The sequence below is a fragment of the Loxodonta africana genome, chromosome 4, assembly GCF_030014295.1.
Source record: "Loxodonta africana isolate mLoxAfr1 chromosome 4, mLoxAfr1.hap2, whole genome shotgun sequence".
Lineage (NCBI taxonomy): Eukaryota > Metazoa > Chordata > Mammalia > Proboscidea > Elephantidae > Loxodonta > Loxodonta africana.
The window spans coordinates 98999216-99020351 of NC_087345.1; the positions used below are offsets into that span (position 1 = coordinate 98999216).

General features: G+C 39.0%; 2 protein-coding genes across 9 annotated transcripts in view; one reads left to right on the top strand and one right to left on the bottom strand.

Annotated features, from left to right (window-relative positions):
* Positions 1–9858, bottom strand: part of IRAK4 (interleukin 1 receptor associated kinase 4) — a 27753-nt gene extending 17895 nt beyond the window's left edge. The window contains exons 1-3 of one of the 4 annotated variants that reach the window (XM_010595954.3): positions 9736–9858; positions 9265–9388; positions 1441–1610 (exon numbers count right to left, since the gene is read on the bottom strand). In XM_010595954.3, the coding sequence (XP_010594256.1) occupies positions 1441–1601 (161 nt within the window). In that variant the 5' untranslated portion in view covers positions 1602–1610; positions 9265–9388; positions 9736–9858. Of the gene's footprint in view, positions 1–1440; positions 1611–9264; positions 9658–9735 lie in introns of those variants that run through there. The other 3 variants (XR_002787274.2, XM_010595956.3, XM_064284365.1) reach the window with 3 other exon arrangements.
* PUS7L (pseudouridine synthase 7 like) overlaps positions 9789–21136 on the top strand; it is a 50644-nt gene continuing 39296 nt past the window's right edge. For 2 of the 5 annotated variants that reach the window (XM_064284364.1, XM_003405725.4), the window contains exons 1-3: positions 9789–10216; positions 13338–14266; positions 18434–18593. In XM_064284364.1, coding sequence (XP_064140434.1) covers positions 13354–14266; positions 18434–18593 — 1073 coding nt within the window. In that variant the 5' untranslated portion in view covers positions 9789–10216; positions 13338–13353. The other 3 variants (XM_010595939.3, XM_010595933.3, XM_023555471.2) reach the window with 3 other exon arrangements.

The window sequence follows — 21136 nt, forward strand, 5'->3', positions numbered from 1 at the left end:
TTGCTCTTGCTCTGTGTTGTCTGTATTTTAGAGTCCAGGCAAGATGTCTTGGAGAATGTCTCGCAACCTAAATGTCTACCTTCTAACGATTAAATTCAGGTTAATATTTTTTGGTAAGAACACTGCACGGGCAATAGTGTGTCCTCCCCACTGTATCACATGCGGAGGCCCATAATGGCAATCTGTACCATTATTGGTGACGCCAAGTTTGAGAACAAAAGTGCTTTGTCCCTTTCACAATTCATAAGTTATCCGTGGGTAACACTTTGAAATCTCATGAATATCCTGTTCCTCAACAACCTTTCACCTTATGGTTTTAGCACTCGCTGACGAGTCTTGCATGGATCAATTTTCATTGGTGATTGCAAACTGGTCCATTTTCTCATTCTATTCTTCTTTCAACAATTATTTGCTGGCATTCTTCTGTATAAGAGCTTTTCCTCCCCACCACCACTGTCTCAACCACCCTCCCTAATTTTTTAATCGTAATCTCAACAAACTATATTTAATAATTGTCTTTTGAGGGTTACAGTTGAGTCTCTTCCAAGTAATTTAAGAAGTTTGCCTTTCAAATGAGGAGACACTTCCAGGAAGAATTATGTAATAAGGCAGCCAAGCCTTTAGGCTCTCTAGCAGGTTAATGTTGAAAATCACAAATAAATTTCTTTTCCTCTTGCTACCGAAGATAGATTTGACATAGGTTTGCGCTCTAACCCACCCAAAAACCCACCGGCGTCGAGTCGATTCTGACTTATTGCGACACTATAGGACAGAGTAGAACTGCACAAGAGAGTTTCCAAGGAGCGCCTGGCAGATTCGAACTGCCAACCTCTTGGTTAGCTGCCGTAGCACTTAACCACTATGCCACCAGGGTTTCCTTGCACTGTAACAGCTGACAAAAAAAATAAATCTCTACTTATATTTTACATAAAACCAAGCAGACATGAGTAGAAAGGAACCGTAGAAATCATGTGAAGACAGTGTTGAACAATCCTGGCTAAGGACTAAAGATTTTGTTCATACATGTTTATACTTATAAGCAATAACTTTAAAATGCCAATTTGAAAAATTATCAAAGTACATTGTTAGAGTGGGTTAGAGATTCACATACTTAGATGTACAGGCTCCAGAATTTCACCAGAAAATTTTATAACTCAATCTGGAAGTGAGAAGTGTGAGGCAGAGTGAACTGTACTTAGCCTGCCAAACAGAGAACTTGAGCGGAGGTGGGAATCCTAATACTAACACAAAAAACTTATTTGCAAGACCACAGTATGAGCCCAGTTGAAATCTTAGAGAATGCAGCAAAAATGAAAAGAAAAAAAAAGAGACATTACTTATTATCCTTATCTCCACTTTAAATAGCAACACTGACAGTTATTTATACCAATTAATCATTCTAGGCTGTGATATGAAAATTAAAATTTTTTTATATATTACCGTATGTGAAACTGATTGTATCTATCATCACCAGATGGTTTTTTAATAGCTACAGCTAACTTCTTCCATCCTTCTTGAGGATCAATAAAATCTGACAGCTTTCTAATGAGTCCAACGTTGAGGCAGCGTACATATGTCGATGGAGTTATGGGTTTGTTCATCTTCTATTCCTAAAACATGGAAAATTCTCATTAATCTGTTACAGTAGCTTCAGAGATGGTATCTGTAAAAGTATACATCACACTTTACTATATCACGTGAAAAGTTGGCATTCTATTACACCATAATAAACATTTCAAAGTCAACTAGTTGATATCCTAAGAAGATATTAAATTATAATGTATTTACATACTTGTTCTCTGAGTATGATTTCTTTCCCCAACTGTAAACATCAATAAAAAATGCAGATTTTTTTTTTCTGACGCTGATATTTTTCTGAGTGACATTTATAAAAAGGAACAAAAAATTTACTCTTTCAGAAAAATTCCTGTGGGCATATTCAAGAATCAAATATATTAATAAGAGGTTTACTTTTCAAGGTAATTATTTGTCTCAGTCATATTATAATTACATGTGCAAAGAGCTGGAGATAGAAAACCAAAAGGGAAGAACACGCTTGGCATTTCTCAAACTGAAAGACATCATGCTTGGTAAATTAGAAGGTCAGCGAAAAAGAGGAAGATCCTCAATGAGATGGATTAATACAGTGGCAGCAACAATGGGCTCAAGCATAACGATTGTGAGGATGGCACAGGACCAGGCAGTATTCTGTTCTATTATACACAGGGTCGCTATGAGTCAGAACTGACTCAATGGCACCTAACAACAACAATTTGTCTCAATCAGTACTTATTTGCTATTAAAAATTTATGCAACACTCTCTGCTAGAAGTAAAAAAAATGTACTGACATCATCTGTATGGAACTGAAAGATATGGTCCATCCATCTACTTTCATATAATAGAGTCTTCCCTGATCCCTCTGGATTTTTTGAGTCCATCAGATTCACCTGACCACAATGCCTTCCCTAGTAAGCTGAGCCCTGTGGTTCACCACTTCAGCTACTCTCTAGCCAGAACCTTCATTTCCTTAGTCCCCTTCTTCTTCTGCCAGGGCCAGATTGCCCAGTAAGCAAGGTATTTGCGGGCCCAACTGTGCCTTCCCACTAATCTGCAGCGCACAATTTCACCTGTCCCCCACCACAGCAAAAGTGTGGTGAAACCCATGTGAAATTGCTCACCACAGATTAGCAAGTAAACATAATTAAGCCCATGGGTACCTTGCTCAACGCATACCATGCTTACTGCATAATCCACCCATCTACCACTCTACCCTGGACAGCCACAGCCAGCGATAAATCTCACAATTTTACCTGAACACCAGAACTGCTGAATACAGCTGTAGAGAACTAGACACTGAGCAGACTGGTATGAATACAAATTTCCAGGAACCCCTTCTCCATTGGGCCTTCAACACTGCTGTCAATCCCTCTACTTGGCTTTTCTCATTGTCCTCAGTGATTGTTTCAAAACTTTACCTCTCTCTACATGGTTATTTTATCTCTATGAGTCGGAATTGACTCGATGGCACCTAACAGCAACATGTCCCTTATTCTTAGTACATGGTAACCTTTCTTTCTAATTAATCAAGACCAAAGGACTCAGTTATTTTTGTCAATTATTCCTGCTCTCCTACGTATTTTTATTTTTTAAATAAAACATAATTATTTTTTGGAATAAAAAATACACTCAGATGGTATAGAATTCAAAAGCTATAAAAGAGTAAATGGTAAAAAAGTCTATCTGTATCCCTCTGTTGTTAGGTGCTGAGTAGATTTTGACCCATATAGACCTCATGTGACAGAGTAGAACTGCCCCCATAGGGTTTTACAGGCTAAAATCTTTACAAGAGCTGATGGCCAGGTCTTCCTCCCACAGAGCTGTTGGATGGGTTGAAACTGCTTGACTGGCCAACCTCACGGTTAGCAGCCAAGCGTTTAACCATTGCATCACCAGGGCTCCTTTTCTGTATCCTAGGCTTCTAAATTAGTATTCTTTTCTTTGGTTTTCCCTGACTACCACATCTAAGTAGGTCTACCTACCCTCCTCCGCTCCATCTATATATCGTTCATCACTGCACAGTGTATTTGCTATGAAATATTTACTTACTTGTTTAATATCTCTCTCCTTCAATACCGTACAAGCTCCATGAGTTTTTTTTGACCATGGTCATTTTATTTACTAATACGCACATAGTGTCTAGCACATTGTAGATACTAATGTTTAAGAATGAATGAATTCTGTCTTAGTTATCTAGTGCTGCTATAACAGAAATACCACAAGTAGATGGCTTTAACAAACAGATTTATTCTCTCACAGTCTAGTAGGCTAGACGTCTGAATTCAGGGTGCCAGCTGTAGTAGAAGGGTTTCTGTCAGTTATAGGGGAAGGTCCTTGCCATCAATCTTCCCCTGGTCAAGGAGCTTCTCAGCGTAGGAACCCCATGAACAAATGACTTGCTCTGCTCCTGGCACTGCTTTCTCAATGGTATGAGGTCTCCATGTCTCTCTGCTGGATTCTCTCTTTTATATCTCAAAAGAGGTTGGTTTAAGACACAACCTAATCTTGCATGGTGAGTCCTGCCTCATTAACATAACTGCCTCTAATCCTGTCTCATTAACATCATTGTTGTTGTTGCTAGGTGCCACTGAGAATTTACAAGACAAAGTAAAACCACATCAGATGACAAAATGGCAGACAATCACAGAATACTGGGAATCGTGACCTAGCCAAAAGCCAGAAAAACCAAACCCGCTCCCACTGAGTAGATTCCAACTCATAGCGATCCTATAGGACAGTGTGGAACTGTCCCAGAGGGATTCCAAGGAGCGGCTGGTGAAGTCGAACTGCCAACCTTTTGGATAGCTGCCAAATGCTTAACCACTGCGCTACCAGGGATTCACAGCCTAGCCAAGGTGACACGAATTTTTGGGGGACACAATTCAATCCATGACAAATTCACTAGCCAATACCATGCCAGCTGATTTGTATACAATATTTCATATAATCCTCACAGTGATTAAGGTAGTGACATTGTTTTATAGTTTTGCAACTCTCTTTAATGTCTAACTTAATAGAAGACAGCCAGATTCTCGTATCTGCTTCTACATTCAATCTGCTGCAATGTATCATTTTGATTGATGTATAAGGACAATCTAGCTTTATACAGACATATAATTGAAAAAGAGTGGAGGATTTTAACAGTCTTTTCAGAAAGTAGTGTACATTATTCTTTGATTCTACACTAAAACTTGAAAAGTGATAATTTCTTAAAGGTCAGCTGCAATGTGGATCTGAACCGTACCAATGAATTTTTTTTTACATTAAAATCTACTGCACTCTTAATGTATCTTTTACCTATACATGATTTTGACCTAAGAATCTCCTGAGTCTCAAGAGACTCTGCTGATGTAAGGGCTTGTTTTAAGACTTACACTAGTTTAAGATACAAAAGGGATAGTGTATTAAGTGCAGGTGGAGAGTTCAGACTTGAATAAAACAACAACAAAAAAAACCCCATTGCCGTTGTGTCCATTCTGACTCATAGCTACAGAATGAGGCCTATTCCTGAAATCAGAAAGAGGGAAACAGGTTTGGATACAGAGATCTGAGAAGGGAGAGGGAGAGTTCTTACACAATACTATTTTCTCCATGAAGCAGGAGTTGAGGTCATCCATGGTTAGGTAAAAAAACTGCCCAAGCACCTTGAGGGCCACCTGGTAAATGGCTCCTATTCCTTTGAGCCCACATCAAAAGGCATTATTGGATTTCCCTGATAGTCATACATTTTGCTCCAAATGTCATCTGGAAATCCTTCTATTATAACAAGTACTATATTTTATTGCTTATGCATATGCCTTCTCTAATAGACTGTGTGCTCTCCTGGGCAGGGACTTAACCATATTCACTGTAGCAACTACTCAAAACATTTGTGTTGAATGAGAGAAAGACTGAATATGTTTTATTAAGAAATTGTATGTGCTTACAGATTCTGCAGTTGTCTTATTCAAGTTATTTTTTCTTACTTGTAGATTTCTTTCCACAGTAAGAAGTATAAAGTTGATTGACACAGTTAATAAACATTGAACCGTTTAATAATCCTAGAAGCTAGAACTAAAATACAGGGAATTGAGAATAAAAACTGGCTACTGTAAGACCATGGGGCAGTGGTGGTTCAGTGGCAGAACTTCCATGTGGGAGACCTGGGTTCAATTCCCAGCCAAAGCACCTCATGCCATCACCCATCTGTCAGTGGAGGTTTGAGTGTTGCAAAGATGCTGAACAGGTTTCAGTGGAGCTTCCAGGCTATAATGGACTAGGAAGAAAGGCATGGCAATGTACTTCTGAAAAATAGCCAATGAAAACCCAGTGGATAACAATAGTCAGATTGCTAGAATCCAGCCCATGCAACCTCTCCCACCACAGGGAGGCACAGGACTCGTCAGCATTTCATCCCATTGTACGTGGGGTCACTATGAGTCGGGGGCTGACTCGATGGCAGCTAACAACCACAACATCATGAGGCCAGAAGAATAAATTCTATACCTCTTCTGCAGCCAGATTTCTAGGAGAGGTGATAGTGGAGGCCTTTTGACAACTCTTCTACAAATATATGCCCAGAAGTTCTAAATCTCAGAATTTAAAATGTACTTCAGGCATACATTTATACACCACTCCCAACCAGGTATTTTTAAGAACATACACCGAAGTATTAGCAGGGGTTATCTCTTGATGGGAAACCTGACAGTGTAGTGGTTAAGAGCTATAGATACTAACCAAAAGGTCAGCAGTTCAAATTCACCAGATGATCCTTGGAAACCAGACTGGGCAGTTCTACTCCGTCCTATAGGGTCACTATGAGTCGGAATCGATTTGACGGCAACAGTTTATCTCTTAATGAGGTCCCTGGGTGGTGCAAACAGTTTGCACTCAACTACTAACTAAAAAGTTGGCAATTCGATCCCACCTAGAGGTGCCACTGAAGAAAGATCTGATGATCTGCTTCCTTTAAGACTGCAGCCAAGATAACCCTATGGAGCAGTTCTACTCTGTAACACACAGGCTCGCTATTGAGTCAAGACCAACTCAACAGCGATAGATTTGTTTGTTTTTTAAATCTCTTGATGGTAATTTTAATGGGTGGTTTCATTTGTTTTCATTTTGCTGGCCTGGATTTTCAACAATGAAAATAGATTATTTGAGCAAACATCTTAATTATTTAAAATACATCACCTCTTCAGAAATTGTTCAAGGTTTCACATTACCGCATTCTTGGGATTTATAGAGGCGGAACAGGAAATACTGCTTACAAACAAATAAGTAAATAAAGAAATAACTCTGTGACTATTTCGTTATATCATTAATTCTCATAGTATAGAAAAATCATTCATATTTTCAACTAAGACAACTCAGACAAGCGTACATGGTGATGTGGCAATTGAGGAATATACTAAAATCAGCATCTGCTTCTACAACCCAGTGGGCTCTCATTAAATGAATTAATAAAGTTTTATGACTATGCTTCATTACTACTCGATCAGAAGGCCGGAGTATAGAGGGGAGGAGAGAAGATGGACTTCGAGGGTGCATGAGTTTGGGTTCTAATCTCAGCTCTTCCACAAACCAACTGTGACCAGGGTTAATAACTCAAATTTCTCCAGACCCTGGTTTCTTTAGCTGAAAAACAGAGATAGTAATATTTAACTCAAGAGTTGCCATAAGATTTAAGATCAACAAATGAAAAAGACCTAAACATAGCATACAATAGATGATCAAAAAAATACATATATTAAAAAAAAATTTGTTGACGTTGGGTTGATTCCGACTTGTAGCAACATTATAGGACAGAGTAGAAGTGCCTCGTGGGGCTTCTTTCAAGGCTGTAAATCTTTACAGAAGCGGACTGCCACATGTTTCTCCTGCAGAGTGGCTGGTGGGTTCGAATTACCAACCTTTTGGTTAGCAGCCAAGCACTTAATCACTGCTCCACCAGATATCTTTAAAAAAGGAAAATATCAGTACTTTTAAGATATGTATAACCTTTCTAAAACACATTCTTTACTTCCATGCCTTTGTAAGCAAAATATACCAGATAAATAACCTTTATTTTCAGACAATTGAACGCATCATTATGAACAAAAGCTGGTGATGCCTTCCGGACCTATTAAATTATATAGGGCTGTCCTTAAACATATATTCATAAATTATAACACATCTTTCTCGAACATGATCTAACTCAACGGTAAATGCTTTAAAACACTCTGGGTATATTGAACGTAAAATATCATTCATTCATTAAATATTTACTGTTTTGTGCCAGACATTGTTCCAGGCCCCAGAGATTAATAGGCAAGTCAGATCAAAAATACCTGAACTTGTGGAGCTTATATTCTAATTGCAGAAGACAGACAAAAAACAAATAATATCTAAAATACATTTATGGGCGTAGCGGAGTTCAGTGGTAGAATTCTCCCTTCCACACAGGAAATCTGGGTACAATTCCTGCAATGCTCCTCAAGCCCAGCCACCATCTGTTTGTCAGTGGCTGTTTGCGTGCTGCTATGATGCTGAATAGGTTTCAGCAGAGCTTCCAGACTAAGAGGGACTAGGAAGAAATGACCATCTCCTCTGTAAATGAGCCAATGAAAACTCTGTGGATCACAACAGTCTGGTCCATTGTGCACAGGGTCGACAAGAGTTGGGGGCTGACTTGAGGACAGCTAACAATGGCAACAATAATATGTTTGATGGTACCAAGGGCAGTGGAAAAAAATAAACAGAGACCAGACTGTAATTTTAAATAAGGTGGTCAGAGTAGGCCTCAATAAGAAGGTGCCATTTTGATCAATGGTTTGGAGGAAGCAAGAAAGCCAGCCTGTGAGATATCTGTGAGAAGAGTGTCCTGGGCAAAAGGAATAATAAATGCAAAGGCCCAAGTGGGCCCTTTGAGAAACAGCAAGAAGACAATAAGACTGAAGGGGAGGGAGCAAGAGGGTAGCAGATGTGGTTAGTAAGGTAAGGGGACCAGGTACCCAGATCTCATTTTTATTGACTTTGGTTTATCCTCTGAGTGAGATGAGAAGACAGATGAGGTTTTGAGAAGAAGCAAGACATCCACTATAATCATGTCTTAAAAGACACTGGGGCTGCTGCTGAAATTAAGTTATATTGGATTAAAGGCAGAGGAGCAGGGAGAGATCAATTCAACTACACCAACAATCCAGGTGGGAGATGCTGGAGGTTGGGCTAGGGTAGTAGAAGAGAAGGCACAAGTCCTTGGAGGATGAGTCTATTCTGAGGTAGAGCCAAAGAATCCTATGTGCTGATGTGGAGGGTGAGAGGACAGTACCAAGGTTTTTGGCCTGAACAACAGCTTCCTGCCATTTATTGAGATGGAGAAGAGACTAGAAGGTCCAAGTTTCGCCTGGAAGATCAGGAGCTCTGTTTAGACAGGTGGAAAGCAAAATCAAACGTTTACCATCAAAAAAGGAGAATAAAACAATTTCTAACTTTCTGTCAGTCTTCTTCAAGGATTATCCCTAGAGAGGGGAAAAGCAGAATTTAATATCCTCTACTGTTTTTTTTTTTACTGTTAGGGACTCCTTGGGCACTGGGCATATAGGATTTTGAGGCACTAATAGCGCTATTCTCATTCCAAATTGGCTGATGTGCTTGCTAGCTTTTTCAACGTTTGTTTTTTATCCCTTTGTCTCCTCTCTTGCTTCCACGCCGCCAGGTACACTTTTCCTATGTGATAATGTACTTACCTGTTTCTTACAACTCTTCACTCTCTAATGTCCTGGAAGCTTAGAAACTGGAGGAAACAAGCTAATCAGAATCGTGTGGAGCCTCTGAATGCCTCCCATCTTGGCCGCGTGCTGAGCTTACTTCCTGGTTTTTAGGAGACAAGATTTCATTTTGTAAACGGGTTCAGGGAACAAAAAGCCACAGAGTTGAGAAAGTTGAGGCGAGATTAGACGGCGCCACTGAACAGCTGGGTGACGGCTCTCTCGATGCCTCAGCTTCCTCCCAGTCAGACTAACTTGTGGATCTCCAGGGACTCACTCCAAATCTCGACGCCGGAGCTGATTCATGCAACCACTTCCTCTCTAAACTTTTCTCACTTTGAATATAAGGCATAAAGCGATCTGCAGCCCGAAACAGCCACCCTACTAAGCCTGGAGCAGAGGAGGACAACCTCCGGGTAGCAGGAAGAGCGGACAGCGGCAATCCCTTACCTGCCCGGGGCGTGGGGCACTGCGCGGGGGCGGGGCGCCTCGCGGCGAAGCCAGCGGCGGAGCAACGCGAGCAGCGGGAAGCAGCGTAGCGAGGACGGCACTTCCCGTCAGGCCCCGCCCCGGGCTCCGCCTGCTCCAGGCCCCGCTTCTTCCTCTCTGCGCCGTCAGGCCGCTCCACGAAGAACGTTTGGTTAAGGCGCTTCTTCACGTGGGAGCCTGCCCCTTTAAATACTCTCCCGGAGGACGGTAAATAGATGAGGCTTCCGGGCATGCGCACAGGGTTGTGCGGGGACTTACCTTCGCCTGGATGCGAGGTAGACCCGGTGCTGCGCGTTGCTTCTTCCACGGTGTGGGGATTGTGTTTGGGACGATGATAAAGCTTGTATTGGTTATCCCGATCCTTTGCCCCCCAGACGAAGGCGACGTGGGGCAGTGACACACCGAGGGGTGGGGACGGTTGAAGAAGCAAGTGGAGCTACTGGTAAAAAAAAAAAAAAAAAGTGTGTTACTACCTCAGGGAAGAGTGAGACGGCGACACAGGCTTTAGTTCTGCTTCTCTGGGAACCCGTTCGGCAGATATTGCACAGTTGGAAAGGAAGAGCATGGGGAAAAGGGAGCTCTCTCTCTCATTTCTACTACTTTTTCAGGATCCCTCCTCAAACTAGTAGTTCTCCAACTTTGGCTAAACCAAACTAACTCCACCTCTACACCCCAAACCCTCATCTGCAAATCCTGTTGCTTAGGAGTCTTGCACATTTATACTTAACTCCACGTGGGCTCCTTGGCTGCCCTCCAGTTCGGTTCCAAACCCTTTTTAAGGTTTTCCAAACTCCCACCTCCAAACCTGTCTCACATTCCTGCCACACTTCGGTTTCTGCATTTGTCCGCTCTTGTCCCAAGATGCTTGCTTGGTTGGTATTCCCTCCTTGTTGCCTTCCCACCCCTCCCGCCCTCCACCTTGCTCTACTTACCCCTCTAGTTTAAAATGTCTTCATAGGGAAAGAGAAGATCATTATTTCCACGGACAGTTTCTGCAGCTCTACTCTTGATCACATCGCTGTTCCATCAGATGCATACTGATCAATACCATCAGAGTCATTTTACTAAATCATCTTTTGGATTATGTCGTTCTAAGACATCTGCAGTTGCCATCTATTGGTCACCCAGTGGATTCTAAGTCCTTGGCAGGGCATTAGGTGTCTTCCATAGTCTGACGCTAATCTAGCTGTATTTTCCAGAACTGTACTAGAAAAGCCCCCCCTCCCCCCAATCTGGGATGTTTATTTTTCTCTAACACATTGCATCTGTTGTACATTATTTGATGATATTCTCTCTGCCTCATTTCTATATCTCGAACCCTTTTTAGGCCACACTTACTTAGATGACCACTTCTTGTGTTATACCTTTCCTTATTATCACAGGCAAAAGTGAGCCATTCTTTCCTCCTCTTTACTCTTACAGCTCATATTTTGTACTAGTGGCGTCATTCAACAGTCAATATGTTGAATTGTGTGCCTAATATGTGCTTGACACTGTTCTAAATGTGGGGTAATCAGTGATAAATAAGAGAGACATCACAGAACTAACATTTTATTGAAACAATGTAAATGACAAAGAAAATATTAAATAAAAAAGCTATAAAGACAGTTAAAATAAGGCTTCGTGAAGAGAGTGTGCTAGTTTCTTTAGATTACTCGTCAGGGAAGACCCCTCTGAGGATCTGATTACTAAAAGGTGCAGCTATATAATTGGAGAAGGGACAATTTCAGCTGCAGAAACAGTTAGTTTAAAGGAACTGAAGAAGGCCAGTATAGCTGGAGTGTAATGGATAATGGGGAAAGGGTACAAGATGCTTTTGGAGAATAGACAGGGTCCAGAATCATAGTCTTTGAAAACCAGGGTAAGGAATTTGTATTTTATTAATACATGTGAATGGAGTGTTTTAAGCAGGGTTCTGATATGATTTAATTTACCTTTAAAAGTACCAGTCTGGCTGCTTTGTGGAGCATGGACTAGAGTGAGTCAGTAGTAGAAGCAGTGATTAGAGACCTTCACAATGTCTAAGATTTTCCGGAAGGGACGTATTAAGTAGGGCTGATGGAAAGATAGCAGGGGTGATCAGAGAACTAGATACTTAAAGTGCAAGTTTTGTAGGTTGCAGTTTATGGAAATGAGAAGGTGTGACCACAGAAGGGGATGACAGATGAAATTGACTTGGGAGATTGAGGAACTGAGGGACAATGATATTGAATGAAAGATGCATGTGGATGATCATGGAAGTCGTGCTGGATGTGAAGATAGTAAGCCAGGTGTTAAAGTCATCAGTGAATGAAGAGGAGTCCTCGGGATTAGAGTGAAGATGACAGCAGATGGTAAAGCCTGATGGCATGAACTTCAGAGGCACTGGGAAGTTTGAAAGTAGAGGAGGAAGAAATAGTTTGGAAGGAGCAGTGGGAAATGGAAAATATTTATGACCTCCAGACCTAAGGCACGTGGTGTGTGAAAGGAAAAATAGCCTTTGCTTGAGAGGACTGCAGAAGTAGTAGTCTGGGGAAGCAGCCAGGTTTCAATTAGAGCAAGAAACTGAAGGGGATGCTGGAATTAAGGAATTAAGTAAATATCCTTGTATATTCCCTGGGAAATTAGGATATAGAAAATTTGCTGTAATTTCTACATGGCACAATGGAAAGAATTGAGAAGAGGAGGCTGGTAAATTGTTTCGGATTAGTAGAATATGTTGTATAAGTGGGGATGAAGGCCCTGATGATGATAAATTTCCTAGAATGTGTGGGTTTCTGATGATCTGACTGGTATGGGGTCTCTGGGAAACTGACCTTTATCATAGCTCCATGTGGTATGGTAGCCGTGGGTTGTTTGATGAGTGAGTAGTCTTCCTCAGAGGACTATTCTTTTGTGTACTGCTCCCACAAAGCTCTATAAGGGTCTCCTTTTCTCTGATGGCAAAGATAATGATGGTTGGAGATCTCCTTGGGATCAACTTCAAAAGTTCGTGTCTGTCCTAATGGGGGCTTTAGAGAAGGCTTAAGGCCCGGGACTAAATTAAGTCTACCTTAAAGCAGTATCAAATTGCAAGTTGGTGTTTAGAATTACATTACTATGTCAGTTTAGACTACTTCTTTCTATCTTCTTCTTGTCTCCTGTCCCTGCACCCTTAGCATATGAAACTCTAGTCCTAAGTTCTCTGAAATTAATGAAATTTTCAACTCTACAGATGGGGTTTGGACAAATCATTGTAAACAGTCCTATGTTCTAGTCTATTTTTTGTGGTCCTACAAATACTATTTTTAAGGTAAGCTTGAAACTGACCCATTTAAAATCCAGGTAATAGATGGAAGTCTGGGGTAGATGAAGAGTCAAGTTTTAAGTTATATCAGAAAATGTTTGCCTATTCATTCATCTTGGTGTATGAGAGCTAAAGAACACATGATATATATTCATGAATTATTAATGCTATTTAAGAGAACTCAGGATTGAAAGGGACAAAGAGAATTAAACAAATCCAGCAAACCTGTTCCTTTTTTTGTTTTGTTTTCCACAACTTCTCTTTCTGGTAACTGACTGCCTCTTTGTTTCTTTTGTAGACATTATTATGTAAGAATGGAAGAGGATACAGATTATAGAAACAGATTCAGTTCTTTGTGTTATATTACTGATCATGCTGGATTTCGTGGCACTATAAAAAGCTCACCAAGGGACTTCGTTGTTACTGAGATTGATGAGCGGGGACAGTTAGTTAATAAAGCCAGTGATGAACTTCTGTACGAGATTAATAACATACTACCTGAGCCAAATAATTATGCCAAAAAACCAAAACTAGACCTTCACAATTTATCCTTTGAAGGTGGGCGTAACCAAGAACTTGGTACTTTAGCTAGGTGTTCCGATGGTGACCAAAATCATCAGTCTAGTTCAGAAAATGAAGATATGATCAATGATGGAGCTTCCAAATGTGAAGAAGAAAAAGCTGATATATTAGGCTCCTTATTAGATGAAAAAACTAATGAATTACTGAATCAGTTTGCTTGTGATGTAAAAGAGACGTGGAATTCTAAAATTGAGCTAGTGGGACCATCTCCTGAATTCTCGTTAGGCAGAATCCTTGACAAAAACCAGCGGGCCAGTTTACATAGTGCTGTTCGGCAGAAATTTCCTTATTTAATAACTGTAGGAAAAAACAGCGAAATTGTTGTAAAACCAAATCTTGAGTATAAAGAACTCTGTCACTTGGTGTCTGATGAAGAAGCATTTGACTTTTTTAAGTATTTGGATGCAAAGAAAGAAAATTCCAAATTTACCTTTAAACCGGATGCAAACAAAGACCACAGAAAAGCTGTCCATCATTTTGTCAACAAGAAGTTTGGAAGCCTTGTGGAAACCAAATCCTTTTCAGAACTGAATCACAGTGCTGATAATCCAAATGTAGTGATAACAGTAAAGTTTCGGGAAAAAGCACACAAGCACAGGAAAAGGTCTCATCTTGAATGCCAGGAAAGAAAAGTCATATATACAGGTAATTTAATAAATCATTGTTTTCTTGGATAAGCTTAAAATTGTATGAAAGTTGAATAATTTTAAATGAATTGAACAGACCTGGCCAAAGGGATATTTGAAAATAATATGAGTCTATCTTTTAATGGAAGATAAAATCTTTCATATTATACTAAGTGTAAAAAATAGCCTTACTGATGAAAGTATGGTTAAAAAAGAGATGTATGGTTAACACAGTTACAAATATACAGTATAAAGTTGAAGTAGTTTTTTATATCTAATAAGCTTTTTTGGAGGTAAATCTTAATTTCATATTTTGAAAGTCATCTTAAATAAAAATAAGTGTTTGGAAATAAACAGAATATGTATGCTATGCTTGGAAAAGTAGAGCGAATATCTTGTAATCCATAACAATTAAACTTCCCTGCCTAAGGAGAGGCATGAACCTGAAAGCTTTTACAGAGTACTCCTTGATTTGGTTGGGTCAGTCTTTTAGAGAAAAAATTCTCAAAGCTTAGTCATTATAGTCATCCAAAGAGCTTGTTAAAACACAAATTTCTGAGCCCTGTTCCCAGAAGGTTTGGGGTGGCGCTTTAACAAATTCCAGGTGACACTTTTGCTGTTGTGGGGACCACATTTTGGGAACTGTTGTTTGAGGGGATATATATTCAACTTCTAGGGTGGAATAGTAACTGGTGAAATCTCACTCTACAAGTCTGGCTGATCAGATTTAATTGGCTTATATCCTACTTGAAGGATGGGAAATGTTTACTATAGGGCTGGGGCAGCTCACCTCTGTCACATGGGGTCTCTGTAACTGGAAATCTCATTGATGGCACCTAACAACAACAGCAACTATGTAATTGCAATTTTAGCATGATTCTTCTGTGGTCTGTCCTGAATGCTCTTGCTGTTTAATTAGGCCTCTCCTCTCTGGCTGGTCCCCAGCCCTGTATAACACCTAATAACCTCGGGCAGGTTACAGGTGCACAGTAGTTCTTTATCTGGCTTGGTAGGGTTTGGCAGCTAGCATCCAAATGGGCCTCAATGATCCTTGACTCCTGGTACTCATACACTTTGTATTCCCTACCCAGATTGAATCAGGGCCAGCTTGTGTTACCAGTAGAATATGGCAGACAGTGTGTGACTTCTGAGGCTAGGTTACAAAAGGCATTTGATATCACTCCTCCAATGGAAGCAAGCCACTAAACCTTGAAAATACTCAAGAACCCTGTGGTGAGAAACTGAGGCCACCCACCAACAGTCAGCACCAACTTCCAAGCCATCTTGGGAGTACACCTTCTAGTTTCAGCTGATATTTATTGCAGCCTCACAATAGTCCTCAGGCCAGAATTGCCCAACTCCTGAATCCCTTACCCACAGAAACTGTGTGGGATAGCAAATGATTATTGTTGTTTTAGGCCTTTAAGGTTTAGGATGATTTATTGTACAGCATTAGGTAACTAATAGAGATTTTGGTACCAAAAGTAGATTGAAGCTGTAACAAAAGCCTAAAACCTGTGGTTGCAATGCCGTTGGGACTAGTTGGTGGACAGAATTTTGCAGGGACCTCAAAGAAGCTGTTAATGAGGGTTTAAAGAAAAGTGAGGAAAATATTATTGAAATAGATGAAAGGGATTGTTATTATATAGTGGCATAAAATTTATGGAAAGTAGAAAATTCATCTAATAAGGAGGTGCTCAACATCCAGACCAACTATTGATGTTGCCACCTAGCTTCTTACTACTTAATTGAAATTCTAAAAGAAAAACTGTTAGATACAAAAGAGCCAGGACTTGCTGGGTTTGAAAATACTTTTTTTTTTTAATTCCCAGCCTCTCTAGATGGCACATGATACTTATATTAAGAATGGCTTGTAGGCTAAGAGATTATCCATGGTAAGGACAACATGGTCTAATGAGGAGATCTAGGATGTGATTGTAAAATCCTTTGTAAAATTTCAGAAGGATCTATTACAGTGCTTCAGAGAATGGTTTATACAGACAAAACGTTCTCTAGGGATGACTCACAGATCCGGTATGTTAACCAGTAGTTCTTCTAAGAATCTTAGGGACATTTTCCCTCAGCAGAAGCCCCAGTAGGTGTCTTATGTTGACAGAATTTCTGAGTATATCTTTTGTCTGATGGAGTGAACTCATAGAACATTCAGATAGTTTTTGAGAGCAGCAAAGATGGTACAAACAGGGTTGGGCCTCCAAACTTTTAAAGGTAGGAATTCGGCTGAGAAGGAGCTTTAAAGAACTGCTAAAAGAAGTAAATAAAAGGAACGGTCTTTATATTATCAGTCTACTTTGACCAATTTTTTTTTGACCAAACGGATTTGAGTATAAACCTCTTATTCCAAAGCAATTGCTTAAAGCAGCTGTCTGAAATAAAATAAAATAAAATACTGACATTTAAAATGTACAAAAATGATAACTTCATGATAGGACTTTTACAGAGTTTCAGTGAAATGACTATAAGATGTAGCCAAATAGAGCACAGAGAAAAATCAAAATATCAAATATTTTCATATCTGTAAGATTTTTGGGATCATTTCACAAGGAGCCCTGGTGGCACAGTAGTTAAGTACTTGGCTGCTAACCTAAAGGTTGGCACTTTGAACCCACTAGCTGCTCCCCGAGAGAAAAATTTGGTAATCTGCTTCCGTAAAGATTAAACCAAACCAGCTGCTATCAAGTCGATTACTACTCATAACAACCCAATAGGACAGAGTAGAACTGCCCCAGAGGGTTTCCAGGGATCGCCTGGTGGATTCGAACTGCTGACCTTTTGGTTAGCAGCCATAGCTCTTAACCACTACGCCACAAACCCTATAGGGCAGTTCTACTCTGTCCTGTAGGGTCACTGTGAGTCAGAAACAGCTCGACAGCAGTGGGTTTACTTTTGGGTTTGGCATCATTTCTGGAGGTCCATGATGTCTTCCTTTTTTCAAACAACGTATCTTTGTGAGCCTGTATTTTGTTCATGTTTTAACCAAAACAAGAAATTACAACAGATTGAATGGAGAAACATATGAGAATCCATCTGACTTCTGTTAAGTCAGACATTAAAAAGATTTGCAAAACTGTAAAAGAATACGATTCTTCTTACTAATTTTTAGTTGAAAACTACGGTTATTTTTCATGAAAACTATTTATATTTATATATAATGAGTTATTTAAATAAATATATATATTTTTAATTTCTCTGTTTTCATTGTGAATATGTTAAATATCAATATAAAAAAAATCAATACACACACACAAAAAAGCTGGGTCTACAGTAATTTATGAGTTACACTCATTTGGGGTCCTGAAACCAAGAAGTTTGAGAACTATTTAGGAAGAAAGGTTTGGCGATCTACTTCTAAAAATTGGCCAATGAAAACCCTGTGAATCACGACAGAATATTGTCTGATATAGTGCTGGAAGATGAGCCCCTAGGTTGGTTAGGGAAAAAAAAAAAAAAAAACACTGCCATTGAGTTGATTCGGACTCATAGTGCCCCTAGAGGACAGGGTAGAACTGCCCCATAGAGTTTCCAAGGAGCGCCTGGTAGATTTGAACTGCTGACCTTTTGGTTAGCAACCATGGCACTTGACCACTACGCCACCAGGGTTGGTTAGAAGTCACTCACAAATACACAATGGCTGCAACAATGGACTCAGCATATCAATGATAGTGAAGATTATAAAGGACTAGGCAGAGTTTTGTTCTGTTGTACATGGTGCCGCCATGAGTCAGAGCTGACTCGATGGCAACTAATAACAACAAGCAGTAAGTGGAGGACACACATATTTCAGTCAGAGAAACTAAAATGTGCAAAGATAGAAATGTGGGAAACTAGCCCATTCAGGGATTATGAGAAATTTTCTGTGTCAGGGTTATGGAATATGTGAATGAAAGTGGCCCAAGCAGAGGCTAGAATGGTAGATTGGGGCCCTATAGTGAGGAATTTGGTTGTCAAATTAAGAAATTTTTTTTTTCTTTAAACTTTTGATGAGTGACTAGTATTTTTCAAATACCTGAAATCTCTGAAACTGATTTTCTGTTTTGTTTCAAAAATGCACTTTATACTTTTTTTGTATTAATGATTTGATTCATTATACTAATTTGTTACACTGCTGAAAATGAACTTGATGTATGGTAGCTTTTTTGTATGTAAGCTAGGATGTTTTTTGTTTCAGCTTTCACCCTGCGAAAGGAGAATCTGGAAATGTTTGAGGCAGTTGGCTTTTTAGCTATCCAACTTGGTGTGATTCCTTCAGATTTCAGTTATGCAGGCCTTAAAGACAAGAAAGCCATCACCTATCAAGCAATGGTTGTTAGAAAAGTGACTCCAGAGAGGTAATAAAACATTGCTTTACAAGATAGAATTTTACTTTTCGTATTGTATCAAATAAAATATTAAGAACCCGGAATAATCTGAGAACATAAGAACCTCACTGCTGTGTTAATTAATTGATTACAGGCTTACTGAACAGCGCATTCTGCATTTATAATGTAGCTACCTTCTAAATAGAGTTATGTCTTAAATTTATGTTGAAAATATGGGCAGTTTCAGAATAGAAACTTTAAGAAGTAGTAGAATTTAAATTATCTGAGTTGTATATAACATCTCATACTATATTGAAATAAGTATATTTAGGATAAAAAAAGTTTTTAGGATAGTGTCTTATAAATAATTTTCTCTCTATATAATTGTTTTCCTTTATTTTCTTGGTTTCCTACCATTTAAAAGAAATCTTTATTAAGTAGAATGTGAAGTACACAGATTTAGCCTGCCTTCTCACCTCAATCGGATTTAAAATTTTTTTTTTTTTTAGTAATTGTAAAAGTAGTACATGTTCAATGGGGAAAATTTAGAAAATAGAAAAAATTCTAAAAAAGAAATGGAAAGTCACTGATAATTCTACTACTTAGAAATAACCATGATAATATTTTGATCTATTTGCTTCGAGATTTTTTATTTAAAATTTTTATTTAAAATTTTTTACCTTTTTTAAAGGGAAATAATAAATATTTTATGAAATTTATGCCATGAAATTTTTTATTAATTTAAATATTTTATTTAAAATTTTTTACCTTTTTTAAAGGGAAATAATAAATATTTTATGAAATTTATGTCATGAAATCTTTCAAAACCATGTTAATTTTATTGTACTTTAGGTGAAAGTTTACAGAGCAAATTGGTTTCTCATTAAACAATTAATATACAAATTGTTTTGTGACATTGGTTGCCAACTCTGCAATGTCTCAACACTCTCCCCTTCTCAACCTTGTATTCCCCATTTCCATTCATCCAGTTTTCCTGTCCCCTCCTGCCTTTTCATTCGTGCCCCTGGGCTGGTATACCCATTTAGTCTCATACACATGGTTGAGCTACATGTGTTATTGTTTGTTTTATAGGCCTGTCTAATCTTTGGCTGAAGGGTGAACCTCAGGAGTGACTTTAGTACTGAGTTAAAAGGGTGTCCGGGGGCCGTACTCTTAGGGTTTCTCCAGTCTCTGTCAGACCAGTAACTCCAGTCTGTTTTTGTGAGTTAGAATTCTGTTCTACATTTTTCTACAGCACTGTCCTGGACCCTCTATTGTGACTCAATCTGGTGGAAGCTGTTGTCGTTGTGGTCCAGTAGTCCTTTGGACTAAAATTGCGTGTGTCTTTGGTTTTTTTCATTCTCCCTTGCTCCAGACATCGTCGGACCAATGGAATATCTTAGATGGCCACTCACAAGCTTTTAAGACCCTAGATGCTACTCTCCAAAGTAGGATGTAGAATATTTTCTTCATAAACTTTTTTAATATGGGCATGGAATTTTAATTACTCTTTAAGTATTGTAGGATTTTAGCAGATGTAGAAAAGCTGAAGGTATATTTAGTGGGTCAGTAAGTTAAAGAAACTGCCTAATAAAACAGTTCCTATAAGGACTACAGAAAATATGAATGCAAAGAAAATTTTATACCAGATCTTGCAGGATCTTAAAAGTTATACTGAGATAATTGGACTCTGTTCTCTAAATGTTGGGGAACAGTTGAAAGTTTGAGTCAGCAAGTGTTTACAGCAGAATTTTAGGACAGTCCTGTGGTGCTAATGGTTTTTGTGGTAATATTGGGGGAAGAGAAACTGAGGAGGAAAGGGGCAATATCTAGGGGCAGGAAGAGCAGGAGTATAGTTAGGAGGTTCTAGCACTTGAACTAAGGAGAAGTCAGAAGACTTACATAGATAAGGTGATGGCAATAGAAATACATCTTCAGGTCCTTAAAATAACAATATTTATATAATTTTATAATAATGGGTTTTTAGAGCACATTTTGTTGAAATAGCAAATTAACTTTTGAGCATTCCAAAAGAAAACTTAGCAGTAATATTCTTTTTTTTTTTAAATAATATTGAGTTTTTGGTGAAAGTTTACACAGCAAATTAGGTTCCCATTTGATACTTTCTATACAAATTGTTCAGTGACATTAGTTACATTTATCACAACGTGTCAACATTCTCTTAAATAATGTTTTTTTTGTTCCATTTCCAGTACTTCTCATCTTTGCTTTTTAGTAATTTTTGACCTTTTGGTCCTCATACTGATGGTGTTTAAGTAGAGCACAGATCTTATGGTTAATATCCTTTATTTTGTGTGCCACTCTGCTATTTCACTAAAAGGTGATCTCGGGATAGGCTTGGTTCTAGGCTTAAAGAGTGTGTCAGGGCGATAGTCTCAGGGAGTCCTCCTTTCTCTACTGTTTCAGTTTGTGTTTTTTTTTAATAGAAATCTGAGTTCAGCTTCATATTTTAATCCTATTCTATTCAGGACCATCTGTTGTTACCCCGGTCAGAACAATCAGTGGTGGAAACCAGACACCATCTGGTTGTTCTGGTCTCAGGGTAGATGAAG